This window comes from Lethenteron reissneri, chromosome 37 (assembly GCF_015708825.2).
Source record: "Lethenteron reissneri isolate LAM-NWPU_2019-01 chromosome 37, ASM1570882v1, whole genome shotgun sequence".
In the NCBI taxonomy this organism is placed as follows: Eukaryota; Metazoa; Chordata; class Hyperoartia; order Petromyzontiformes; family Petromyzontidae; genus Lethenteron; species Lethenteron reissneri.
Window position 1 is genome coordinate 3374220 of NC_083815.1, and position 12431 is coordinate 3386650.

The following is a 12431-nucleotide window of genomic DNA, read 5'->3' on the forward strand; positions in this document are numbered from 1 at the left end:
ACTCAAATTGTAAATGTTGTTGCTTCAACACACCGGTGGGCTAAAGCAGTGAACTATTTGTCTTTGTCAACGTGACACATTTTTACTGATTGGCCGTGTCGGGTGGTGGAGGGTTACGACACATTTATAAATAAACGCGATCTAAACCCAAAAATCGTTGATTATGAAGTAAGGCCCGCTAGCTCTTTTCAATAGCGACCTGACCACAAATGAAAGCTCAAAAAAGTGGCTTATCGTGTGGAATTTGACAGCAGCGAAATACTCTAAACGCGTGTTTCTTAATGTGGAGGGAGAAACCAGAGGAGCCGGAAACATGCAAACTCTAAATATACAGCAGGCGTCCTAGAGGGGATCGAACCCATGACTGTGTGTATACCAGGCAAGGTAGTTAACATGTCGCTATATAACGTCACGAAGCAATCCTTCTAGAGCAGCGTGCAGCTCCAGAGCTGCAGTTTTCCGACCCCTGGCTTAGGGAGCGAGCGAGGAAAGACAGAGAAGGGAGGGAGAGGGGGGGGGGGAAGGAGAGATGGACAGAAGCAAGACGGACGCAGAGAGAGAGGGGCGAGAGGCAGGGTAGCCACTTGCCATGGCGCTGGGTGCGTAGGTCGTGTGCAGCGGTGCCCGGGCTCCGTGCTGCACGTGGGGCAGCACGGGTTCGTACACCGTGGGCGCGCTGTAGTCGGAGGGCGGCAGCGAGGGCTGCCCAGGAGGAGCACCGCCAAACCCAAACGGCTGATGCTGCTGCTGCTGCTGCTGATGATGCTGCTGCTGATGATGCGGCCCCACGTCCATGCCGTTGGCGAACCCGGCCGGGTACATCGCCTGCGGTCGCACTACCTCGTTCCGCGAGGATGCATACCACGGCTGCTGGCGGGCGCCGTAGAAATCGGCGAAGTTGGCCGGCTCGTCGTGAGAGAGGTGGGCTCGCAGCTGCTGCTGCTGGTGCAGCTGCTGGTGCACCTGTTGGTGCAGCTGCTGGTGCTGCTGCACGTGCGGAAAGACCCCGAGCGGGCTGGGTGCGCCGCCCGGCGCCTGATCCAGCGGCAGCATGATGTTGGAGGGCACGTGGCCCAGCTCTCCACTCTGGTTGCGCACCTTCCACCACTGGCGGGTGTCGTTCAGCACCTGGGGGGAGGCGGTCGCGGACCGTCGCTCGTGAAGGTAAAAGTGCACGGACCGCGGCGCTGTGGAGGCGGCGAGGGGTTTGGTGGACCGCACGCGCTCGTGAAGCCGCCACGCTACTCGTGGGCAGGTCGAGCTAGCCGTCACCTGACTTGCCACGTAATGGCAGAGCAGCAAGTGGATTCATATCCATTTGTAGTTCATCCATACGGGGATTGAGCGTTAACACCCCCTGGCACGTGTGCGTTTTCTCCGGGCACTCCGATTTTTATTACCGCATGCGTAAACACTCATTAATGGAGTTGGCCAACCATAACGATAAAGGAACGCAGAGCTTGGACAATTGTCCTCTGCATCATTCTCTCTCAAAAATTGAACAAAATCCGCGCGTCCGGTCCATGGTGACAGACACCGCACTCCCGAGTCAACCGTTCAACAAGACCAAATGAGAGGCAGCACCGACCTCCAGGATGTCGTCCTTGTCCACCGAGATCTCGTTCTTGTTGCGTGCAGTGAACTTGTACGAAGCCCTGGCCATCCTCTTGCTGTGAGCATCGTCATCTCTACGGGGACACAAAGACAAAAATCCCCCCCGCATAGCCTTCACAGACTGTTGGGGCTATTGCTGTTAAACGAGCACTTATGAAGGTCGGCACGGCACACGAGGGGGTAGATGGCCAGCACCACGCCTTGCCGACTTTGTCTCCCCAGTGGCGATGTTTACATATCGCAGCAGGTACTCATTTGAAGGCTGAGTCGACCTAGGGGAAGCCCAGGACCAGTTCAGATAATCGTCACCAGGGGTTGGCCGTGAGCGGGAATCGAACTCAGGTTGCCGGGATCATAGTGCAGTGCACTAACCGCCACACTACCGCTCGCCACACACACACAAACACAGACACTTTCAGACACTGCTCCCTGGAGAGATATACGATTCCGTGCTGGTAATCGTCGACCACGCAGGACTTGCAATCCACAGGTGGCTGGTTCGATTCAGTTGGGACGAAAGTTTCTTAAATCCCCGGCGTGCTGCCTCTGTCCACCCAGTGGTGCATCCAGAGCCGGCCCTAGACCTTTGGGGGCCCTAAGCAAAATTTGGTTGGAGGCCCCTTTGATGTATGATTTTTTTCACCCACTAGCCAGCAGTGACTCTAGGGGGCCCTCTGCTGGCCACGGGGCCCTTTGCAATTGCAAGGGTCGCTTAGTGGCTGGGCCGGCTCTGGGTGCATCCCTAGCGTTTGGCATTGCTGCTGCGTTGGGGTTCTTGGCTTTATTGGTACTGTTGCTGCTTTGTTGTAGCTTCCTCCCCCCCTCCCCACGCATCCCCAGCTCTCTCAGCCTCCCACGTCCAGCCCCGCCCACTTCCCCCCGTCCAGGTTCACGTTTCCCTCTCCTAGCGTCCATGCAACGCTTCCCTCCCCCTACCCCCCTCCCCCTACCCCCCTCCCTTGCTCCTCCCCCCCCTCTCTTACCTATACAACCTCTTACCGCGGCATCTCTCTGCCACTTCAGCAAAAAATGTTCTCGCTGTGGTTTTCCCACCTGAAGATGATTTGCTTGTGTTGCGATCGAAACGTCGTGATTTAATTTATTTTATTTTATACCTACGTGACTTTAGCGAAACAACCAAAGAGTATGGGTCCGACGATCGCTCGATCGTGTGTGGTGGGGTAAAGTTTGGGTACTTCCAGCTCATCCAAGATATCCAACCAGCGTAGAGGAGTAGGCCAAAACATCCCACGAGAGGGGCTGTCTAGAGCTCCCCCTAGTGGAGGCTCTTCTGCCAGCAGTCGCGTGAGCAAGACATTGTAGACATGCTCCTGGACTGACGCAAGTCAGACCATTGTAAAATAAAATATACACACAGAATATACTCCTGCTGAAGATTTATTGCCCAGGAACAAATATCCGGCATTTCCAAACAGAAGTAATATTTGGGAATATTGGTTCCCAAAATGCATGCATTAGTTTGTGACTGTGGGAATCTTTGTTATTTACAATGTGTGTCGTCTCTCTGCATCATATGTTAACGTTGCATTGAGGCCACTGGTCCAAACAAAACTTGCCCAGACGAGAGACAATGCAAACGGGAGGGTACAAACGAGACAGACAATAAGATGATCGTGGCCAAGTGCATCGAATCGTTTGGAGGGGGAATAATCGGCAACCGTGAAAACAACTCACCTGAAACCCGGAGGAGTCTCCACATTTTCACGTTCCTGGCGGGAGACAAACACACTCCGCGTCAATTTAACCCTCGCCCCACCGTGACAGCGGCCAGCTTGTGTCCCTTAAACGTGCAGACACACACGTCTCCAATAGGTCAATCAAAGGGACTGAAGCTCATTGGTCTCACAGGTGGCGCAGTCAGCGGTTGCTATTGATATGCCTCAGGTGGCTATGGGACTTTATCACAGGAAGCCACGGGCCCTCTCCGGCCCAGGGGCTGTAGGTTCTCGACCCCTGGCGTCGAGGAGAAGGGGCAATGCGGGACCATCGTGGGGGTGACGAAGGATGTGAGGGGTTGATGGAGGAATCTAGTGGCCGACGGGGCGATCAAAGGGATGACAAGAGAGATATTCAGCAGATGACGGAGGGATTGAGAGGGATGATGGAGAGATCGAGGCGACGATGGATGGATCGAGGGGATGACATAGGGATGGAGTGGATGACGGCAGGGTGGATTAAGCGGATGATGGACGGATCGAGTTGATGACGAAGGCAGCGAGGTGTTGACGAGGCGATGAAGGGTACCGTGATGGGGAGTTGGGTCTCCGGAGCGATCCTGCGCGGCGAGGAGGGCACGGGGCCGGCGTCGGGGGAGTCGTGCGCGTGGGCCATGGGAGGGACATTGAAACGCTCCGGCTCCCAGTTGGGGAAGCGTGGGATGTAGGACGGCAGGGGCTTGTCTGCCGGCCACTCTGCCCTGCATGGATCAACATCATCACCATTCAAGTCGTCGTCGTCGTCATCACCATCATCTATTCAATGTAATTATCATCACCAGGAGCGGCAGCAGCAGCAGCATCAGTGCTGCCATTATAATCACAACTGCCACCGAACCGAATCGCGTTTCGCTGGTGACTACAACCGGCTTCTTCAGCAGCCAATCGAAGCTGGCTGCAGTAATCGCCGGCGAAACGTCGTTCTCGAATTGTGAACGTCGTGGGTTTACTCTCCAACACAGCGGTGTGCTGAAGTAGTAACTAACTCGCACGTTTTGTTTACGTGACGAACCCCTTACTAATTGGCTGTGTCGGTTGGGTGGCGGGTTGAACGACGCGTTTATATCCGCGCGATCTAACCCTTACACAAAAATAACCTCTATTATGAGTACAGTACAACGGCGCTACACCTCTCTAAATAACGCCGAGCCGGTTGTGGCCACGTTCCGAGTTTCAGAGGTGAACGGGACACCACCCTGCAACTTGCAGACGTCTCGGAATGGGAAACGGTTCGTTGGCCGCGTCGGGTGGAGGAGGGGAGTACGAAACAACATTGTACATTTGGTGTTTGAACATATTAACACCTGTTTTATTGCCAGAAAGGGTCAAACCTATTCTTATCTTTCATAATTTTGGATACTGTCTAAAAGGTCCCATGATGTAGCTGCTCACCCTGAGCTACAAATGCCCTGATAGTGGCGTTGTCTTTGTAATGTTCGACTTTTGGCGTTCTTTGGCGTGACACTGGTGGTGAGACGAGGCCATAAAGAAGGCTGCGAGTCTCACCACCAGTTGTTAGACTAGAGAATGTCAAAAGTCGAACAGCACAAAGACAATGCAACTATTAGGGCATTTATAGCTCGGGGTGAGCAGCTACAAAATTGGACATTTTTTGCCACATACTGCCAAAAAATGTCCAATTTTGAGATTAATTATATCGATTCTGCCCATTCCATACCATAATAACATCAAAAATACCGGGTTAATCGTAATTTGCGATTGAATTACTGTGCCAATCCATTGCCGATCGATCCACGGATCGAGTAATGACTTGGCAGCCCCCACCCCCCACCCCTTCATTTTGATTGGCTAACATCAGCAGGTGCGGTGATTCCGTCGCAAGTCGCGCTGTCATCGTCACCACAGGTGCGCCTCTCACCTGGTGACGCTCCAGGCGTTGCCCAACGAGAGCCACAGCTTGCGCTGCTCGGGGTTGGGGCTCGTGTTGAGGATGTCGATGGCCTGGCGCGTGAGCAGAGGGCTTGCCACGGAGCGAACCAGATCCAGGCCGCCGCACGCGTGCAGAATCTGCGCTCGTGCCATCGGGAAAGGAGTTCGATTCGTCAACTGCGTTCGTTTGTAAGCGCGAACTGACCGTTCACATACCCATCAACCCCTTATCAGTGCCTACCTTGTTACAGACCAATTCAGACCTTATTGGTCATCCTGTGCCCTTACAAATCTCAACGTTCATCCTAGAAAGTCCCATCGCAAGGGAGAAACACAAGCAGACAAAACATTTGTTTTGCCCGTATTGAAATGGCTGTATGCCGTATGGACCTGAAAACTCAAATTCCCTGTACAGGATAACGGGTAATCCGTATGGGTTGACAGGTATGCGTTCAACAGTTTGCTTGTTCGTCACTGATATCTATATCTATGTGTACATTCATTCACTCATTTGTCTTAGCTGGTGTTTTAGCCCTGGTGCCATTCGCAACCGGCTGAGAGTGGCGGTTGCAAGTTGCGTCGTAAATATATGATGTAAAAAAATATATATACCTGTGACAAACCGGCACATGGCTAAGGAATAAAAATCAAGGCATAGAATTGACGCTCACACAAGCGACAGAGTGTCTTTCATTGGGTTTTCAATGTTATAATCCCGTAATGAGTAACACAGTCGCACACACAGATACAAAGATAAATGCACACAGACACAGACGCACAGGGACAAAGTCTGAGTTTTATACAGCCAGGAGGGCTGTTGACCGAGCCTCATGCCAGTGCGTTTTCTTCCCCTGCAGACCACGTGTCAATTGGTATAGCAATTGCCTGGTGATTCATGCCGCAGTAAACACATTAGCGGCGGGCCAAACAATGCATCGAACATTTGCGACTGACCGCGAGCTGCGTGCGATAACCGATGCCGCCGATGCTTGGCAATTAAAAGAAAAACGTGAAAAATAAAAATTGACGAGGTTAATCTGTAATGCGGCGGTTATTGCCCCATCACTCGCCGGCTTTTCTTTAACCAAAAAAATGTGGTGCCTGTTCTGTATCTCACGACGGATTGCCTATGCCTAATCTCAGACAAAACTGTGCAGAACAATGTTCCGGTAATAGTTTTGGCACGTCACGTCCATGTCAAGTTCATAGGAATATAGGGTACAATAATATGTATATGCACAGTTTTACAAGGATACTAATATAGGTTTGTTATGAACAGGCGAATTTATTGTGTGCCAAAGCAGCGAGTCCAGCAACGTCCTGGAATGTCGAGTAAGAACTTGGTTATTGCAATCGGGTGACGTGAATGCACAGAGAAATGGGGGAGGCTGGATTCATGGAAAAGTTGGGACTGGCATCTCCCCAGTTGGCTGAAAGTGGCTCTCGTCTCTTAATAACAATACGCATCCATTAGTCGATCAGTCCCGTGGGGCGGCACGGTTGTAAATAATAATGAGCACAGTGCTAACTAGAGAAAACCCTATTTTTTTTCAGAAGCTACCTAGCCACAAAAGATAGCTCAACGAAGCGGCTTATCATGTGGAAATGTATAGTGGCCAAATACTCTAAACGCGGTGACGTTGATTCTAAATGTGGAGGGAAAAAGCGGAAGACTTGGAGAAAAATCCACTGGACCACGGGGAGAATATGCAAACTCCAAATATACAGATGTCAGGGTCGGGCTCGAATCCACGACCTCCTGTATACCAGGCGAGGTAGTTAACATCTCGTGACCGTGGCAACGTAACCAACCATCGAGGCAACCGCCACAACCATAGCTACCCCGAAACTGCAACTCAGTAACGAGCTCACAATCACACGCACGTATGCACACAGGCACGCACACACGCACACATATACACACACCCACGCAGCCCCCCCTGCGTAGCCTCTAACAGACCATTGGAGCAAGTGCTGTTGACGAGCACCTACAAAGGACAGCATGGGCTCAAGGCGGTGGCGTGGTCAGTCAGCACCACGCACGGCCACCTTTGACTCCCCTTTGCCAGTGTTTACACACCGCAACAGGTACTCGTTTGAGGCTGAGTCGACCTACGGGGAGGCCCCAGGACCGGTTCAAATATCCGTCAATGATGTTGGCCTTGGGCGAGTGTCGAACTCAGGTCGTCAGGTTGGTAGCGCAGCGCGCTAACCGCTGCACGACCACGCACTCGTACGCGCACGCTCGCACGCAAGCGGCTTTACAGTATCCAAACATCATTTCCAAGGACTTTAGCCCGATGCTTTTCATGACTCACCATCTGCAGCGGTGGGAAGAGACTGGTTATCAGGTCCTCTGCGCTTGGATTATCAATGATTCCCTTCAGTCGAGCCTGCACGCACACATCATTCAGTCAGAGGTTTACCCGTCGTGATTTCAATCGGTGTAAATCACCCGCCGCGAGACGTACACATCAGAAATGTGATCGTTGTTGAAGTAAACGGAACGGAAGCTCGCAGCGCGTGGGGTGAAGCGTCGGACAAACGATGCCGCGGTCCACCTCGAATAACACGACCGAAGATCCTGTTGCAGCACAACAACCGCGCAAACCTACGTAGGTGTGATGCTCTAATGCTTGGGCTTACAATGTGAAACAAAATTAAGGAGCACGTGGTTCAGACATAATGTGCAGGTTATGTCCATCATCGTATTGAGCGTAAAAAAATATGGCCTGAAGCAGGACGAGGAAAGCACACCCGAGAGTACAACCAGTGCGGAGATGGAGCGTCGCCATTGGCTCGTGCGCAGCTGCTCGGCGGAACAATGCGTCGCGAGACCGTGAGAGATGGGAACGGCATTGGGCAGGCCTTCATCCAGCAGTGGGTAGATCATGGCTGATGATGATGATCACAATGATAATAATAATAATAGTTCAATTTGTAACGCGCACAAATTTGCAGATGTAGAGGCCGCTGTAGTGGACGCTGCTGATGATGAAAATATCTAAATGTGTGGTTTCAAAATAGCTTATTCATACATCCAGTAGTTTGAAACGGCAACCGGGTCAGAGGCAAGTAGGGGGTGCCGATTTTTGGGAAAATAAAAAAAACTGGGGGGGGGGGGAGGGGCCCGGCGGTTCACTCACCAGCAGGTTGAACCCGTACTTGAACTTCTGGAAAATATCAACAAAGTCTTCGTGCGGAGGGGGCTTGGAGCGCAGCGTCAGGATTCCGTCTGTCCCACACAAGGAGGGTAGAGTAGGGAGATGATTGTTGTGGATGGAGGGGGGAGGCGGGGAGGGGGCAGGAGGTTGATAGGAGGCAGCTGCGCCCAGGGCCAGTTACTGTTTGTCAGGCTGGATGGTGATCCCAGGGCTGTAATTTTTTTTTTCAAATTCAAGACTGTTTCACCACCGCCCGTGCCCAATGTCAAACAACTCACACTGCTTTAAACATTGAGTTATTGCAGTTATGGTTTTGAAAGGCGATTTTACGAGTTTGTAAAGCTAAATAAAAGTTAAAAACAAATAAAACTGGTTTTCATTTGAGCGTGCAGCCCGTGGCAATGCACACATTCATGCAATGGCTTTGATTACGAATAACACGATAGGATTTGACGTAGGATTATTGCAGTATTCCATTTCACCCATTTATAAAGCAGAGGATATACTTGGGAACTGCTCAAAATCGGAGGCTGTGGCCCTGCAACTATGGTCACCTACCTGTCCAGGTTTTGACCTGTCCAGGTTTTGACCTGTCCAATTTTTGACCTGTCCAGGTCCAGGTCAAAACCAGTCAGATAAATTACATCTGAAATCTGCGTTTCGGGTGGCAGGAATTGATAAGCACTGAGATCTGGCACGAGTTATTGCGCTGAAGCGGATCGCAGCATAGCTGCCCGGTTTCGATAACAGACCTCGTGCTGACTGAGACATCTGCTCGGCTTTCGTCCACAGTCGGTAGCTCCCTAAAGCGCCCGCGTAAATCGAACACTAGCCGGGTGCACCGCTCCGTCTCCTTTGAAGTGGCGCCGTCCCTTCAAGTTTGTCTCAGGGCACAATAAAGGGACGTAAAGCTGCCTGCCAGATGTAAAATAATTATGGTTGAAATATAAAACAAAGTGACGGTAAAATTGCACCGTAAATTAGTTTAGGAACCGCGGAGCACTGCCCCTTTGGCTGGTGTTCCAGGAAGTCTAAACTAGCTGAGCTGTGTTCTACTCACTTCCTGTCAATTATTGATTTTGTTAGTAAAAATCATCATCATTGTCATTAACGTCATGGTCATCGTTATCAACAATGGATCACCAATGCCGTCTTTGTTGTCGTCCTCACTGTCATCAGTATCAGCAGCAACCTTGTCATTTTCATCATTATTACGAACAACACTATCATCATCGTTGTTATCATCATCACTGTCATCATCATTATCATCGTGACCATCTCTACGCTCAACAATTGGCACCACCGCCAATGTGTATAGAGTCTCTGGGTGGTGGCGACAATAACGATGACGGTGATGACTATGGCTGCTGTCAGCGGTCTTTGCGCCTGACCTCCGTTTTTCTTCTTCTTGCTGCGCTTCTGCTTCTTGCGTTTGCCCAGCTCGTCGAACGCCTGCGCCGCCTTCTGCAGCTTCGCTACGAAGCCCTCGATCTCGTCGAAGAGGTGGTTCAGCATCTCCTACTCGATCGCCAGTGACATGCACCGCCGAGGGTAGAGGGGGCGGTGGGGGGACAGAGACGACGGATATCAACACAAAATCGTTTAAGTTAAAGGAGCAGCCTGGCAATTACTTTCTCACGCCAACCGCCAGCGAGAGGGCCTCCATTCGAGAAAGCTCCATGGAGAGTAGGACAGTGTTATTCATCGCAAGGCCCATGGGCCCTGGCGGCCAATGGTGGCGTTTAGTGCGGCCCCTGACGTGCAGCCTCCGACAATACACATCATCGTGCTGTCAATCCTCCAATGGTTTCAAATGTGTGGTGGCCCATACCCTGATGATGTCTTAATTAGTGAAGAACGCTGGGGTAGGAGGACTCCCCCCTCCTAAAAATTTGTGCTGAGGCTCCTCCCAGACATCAATATAAAACACTATCCTGGTGGGTTTTTTATCGCAATTGATTTGTCGTTACCGTATCTCGCTGCACACGTTTTTGCCTGAACTCCGGCACGTCCTCCAGCTCTTGTTCAAGATCCAGACTGTCCCTGTCTCCTGCGGGGATGGGGGAGAAGGCGGCGGCCACATTACTTCTGGATACAGCCACATTTGCAAATGTGATTTGTAACTTTGATCATTACCTGCTGTGTATCGATAGTTCAATGTTAACGTGCCATTTTATTCAGGGGCTACTTACTGCGTGGTGTTATCTTGGTGTGGTCTAGGAGTGTTTTGCTGTTGTTGTCTTGGCCAATTATGATAAATCGAACTCATATAACGAAATAATTCATTATTTATTCATATTTAGTGACTTGCTTAACATTTTCTCTATTTTTGCACTCCTATCATGGTGTTTGTATTGTTTGCTGTTGTAACTTGCTGAACTGCCCATGCTGGGACATCTATGAAAAAGAGCTTCATAGCTCATCGGATTCCTCCTCCAGGCTAAATAAAGATTCTGATTGTGATGGGGACCCAGGGCTGTTATAGAACTGCGGGGCCCCTCTTTTCATATGCCCAAAAAACAATCCTTACTGTACATTGATTTTCACCTTGGTTATTGTAGTTATGTTTTTTTACATGATAGACGAATTGTAAAGCTAAACCAAAGTTAAAATATCTATGGGACCTGTTTACCAGCATCAAATATGATGACAAATAAGAATAGGTTTTACCCTTTCTGGCAATATTAAATTTCATAATATTAATTTCAGCACATAGCCGGCGGCAATACACACAGTGATGCAATGAAACCACGTCGCACCTTGATCATTCGGGAACATGTTCCAGATGGCCACCTTGCTGCGCGAGTCCACCTGGGTGAGCGTGGGGGGCGGCCGGGGGGCTGGCTCACTCGTCATCATCGTCGGGCTGGGGGGAGCCTGCTTTTGGGACATTTCCGGTTCTCCGTGCGGCTCCCTGGGCCTGCGAGAGGAGCGAACGTGGGGTGAAGGGGGGAATGGGGGGGGGGGTACACGCCGACCGGCGAGCTCGCCACAGGAACTACAATGCGATGATTGAGACAGACGCAATTCGGATTTTGTACAGAGGGTTTAAAAATGTGGCTGTTATCTCAAGACGGGTTATAGAGACAGTGAGATATTGTTTGATAGAAGCACTCAGTCATGGGTCTTCTATATGTGTGTGAGTTCGTAGGTATATGGATCACTTTGTGAGTCTGTGGGTTCCTGTGTGGGTATATGGATCACTCTGTGAGTCTGTGGGTCCCTGTTTGGGTATATGGATCACTCTGTGAGTCTGTGGGTCCCTGTGTGAGTATATGGATCACTCTGTGAGTCTGTGGGTCCCTGTGTGAGTATATGGATAACTTTGTGAGTCTTTGGTTCCCTGTGTGAGTATATGGATCACTTTGTGAGTCTGTGGGTCCCTGTGTGAGAATATGGATCACTCTGTGAGTCTGTGTGTCCCTGTGTGAGTATATGGATCATTTTGTGAGTCTGTGGGTTCCTGTGTGAGTATATGGATCACTCTGTGAGTCTGTGGGTCCCTGTGTGAGTATATGGATCACTCTGTGAGTCTGTGGGTCCCTGTGTGAGTATACGGATCACTTTGTGAGTCTGTGGGTCCCTGTGTGAGTATATGGATCATTTTGTGAGTCTGTGGGTTCCTGTGTGAGTATATGGATCACTCTGTGAGTCTGTGGGTCCCTGTGTGAGTATATGGATCACTCTGTGAGTCTGTGGGTCCCTGTGTGAGTATATGGATAACTTTGTGAGTCTTTGGTTCCCTGTGTGAGTATATGGATCACTTTGTGAGTCTGTGGGTCCCTGTGTGAGTATATGCATACTCTGTGAGTCTGTGTGTCCCTGTGTGAGTATATGGATCACTCTGTGAGTCTGTGGGTCCCTGTGTGAGTATATGGATCACTCTGTGAGTCTGTGGGTGCATCACTCTGTGAGTCTGTGGGTCCCTGTGCGGATATACAAGTCTCTTTGTACGAATATGGATCTCTGTTAGTCTTTCGGTATTCATGTTAGTTTATAGGTCTTGGTGCAAGTTGATACAATGTGG

The 12431-nt window shown here is 50.6% G+C and overlaps 1 protein-coding gene across 5 annotated transcripts in view; it reads right to left on the reverse strand.

The window, feature by feature from the left end:
- Positions 1-12431, reverse strand: part of LOC133351409 (epidermal growth factor receptor kinase substrate 8-like) — a 45067-nt gene that overhangs the window by 10411 nt on the left and 22225 nt on the right. For all 5 annotated transcript variants that reach the window (XM_061566583.1, XM_061566581.1, XM_061566585.1 and 2 more), the window contains exons 9-18: positions 11164-11324; positions 10375-10454; positions 9796-9922; positions 8387-8475; positions 7559-7633; positions 5230-5378; positions 3880-4051; positions 3310-3344; positions 1589-1688; positions 589-1128 (exon numbers count right to left, since the gene is read on the reverse strand). In XM_061566583.1, coding sequence (XP_061422567.1) covers positions 589-1128; positions 1589-1688; positions 3310-3344; positions 3880-4051; positions 5230-5378; positions 7559-7633; positions 8387-8475; positions 9796-9922; positions 10375-10454; positions 11164-11324 — 1528 coding nt within the window. The remainder of the gene's footprint in view (positions 1-588; positions 1129-1588; positions 1689-3309; positions 3345-3879; positions 4052-5229; positions 5379-7558; positions 7634-8386; positions 8476-9795; positions 9923-10374; positions 10455-11163; positions 11325-12431) is intronic.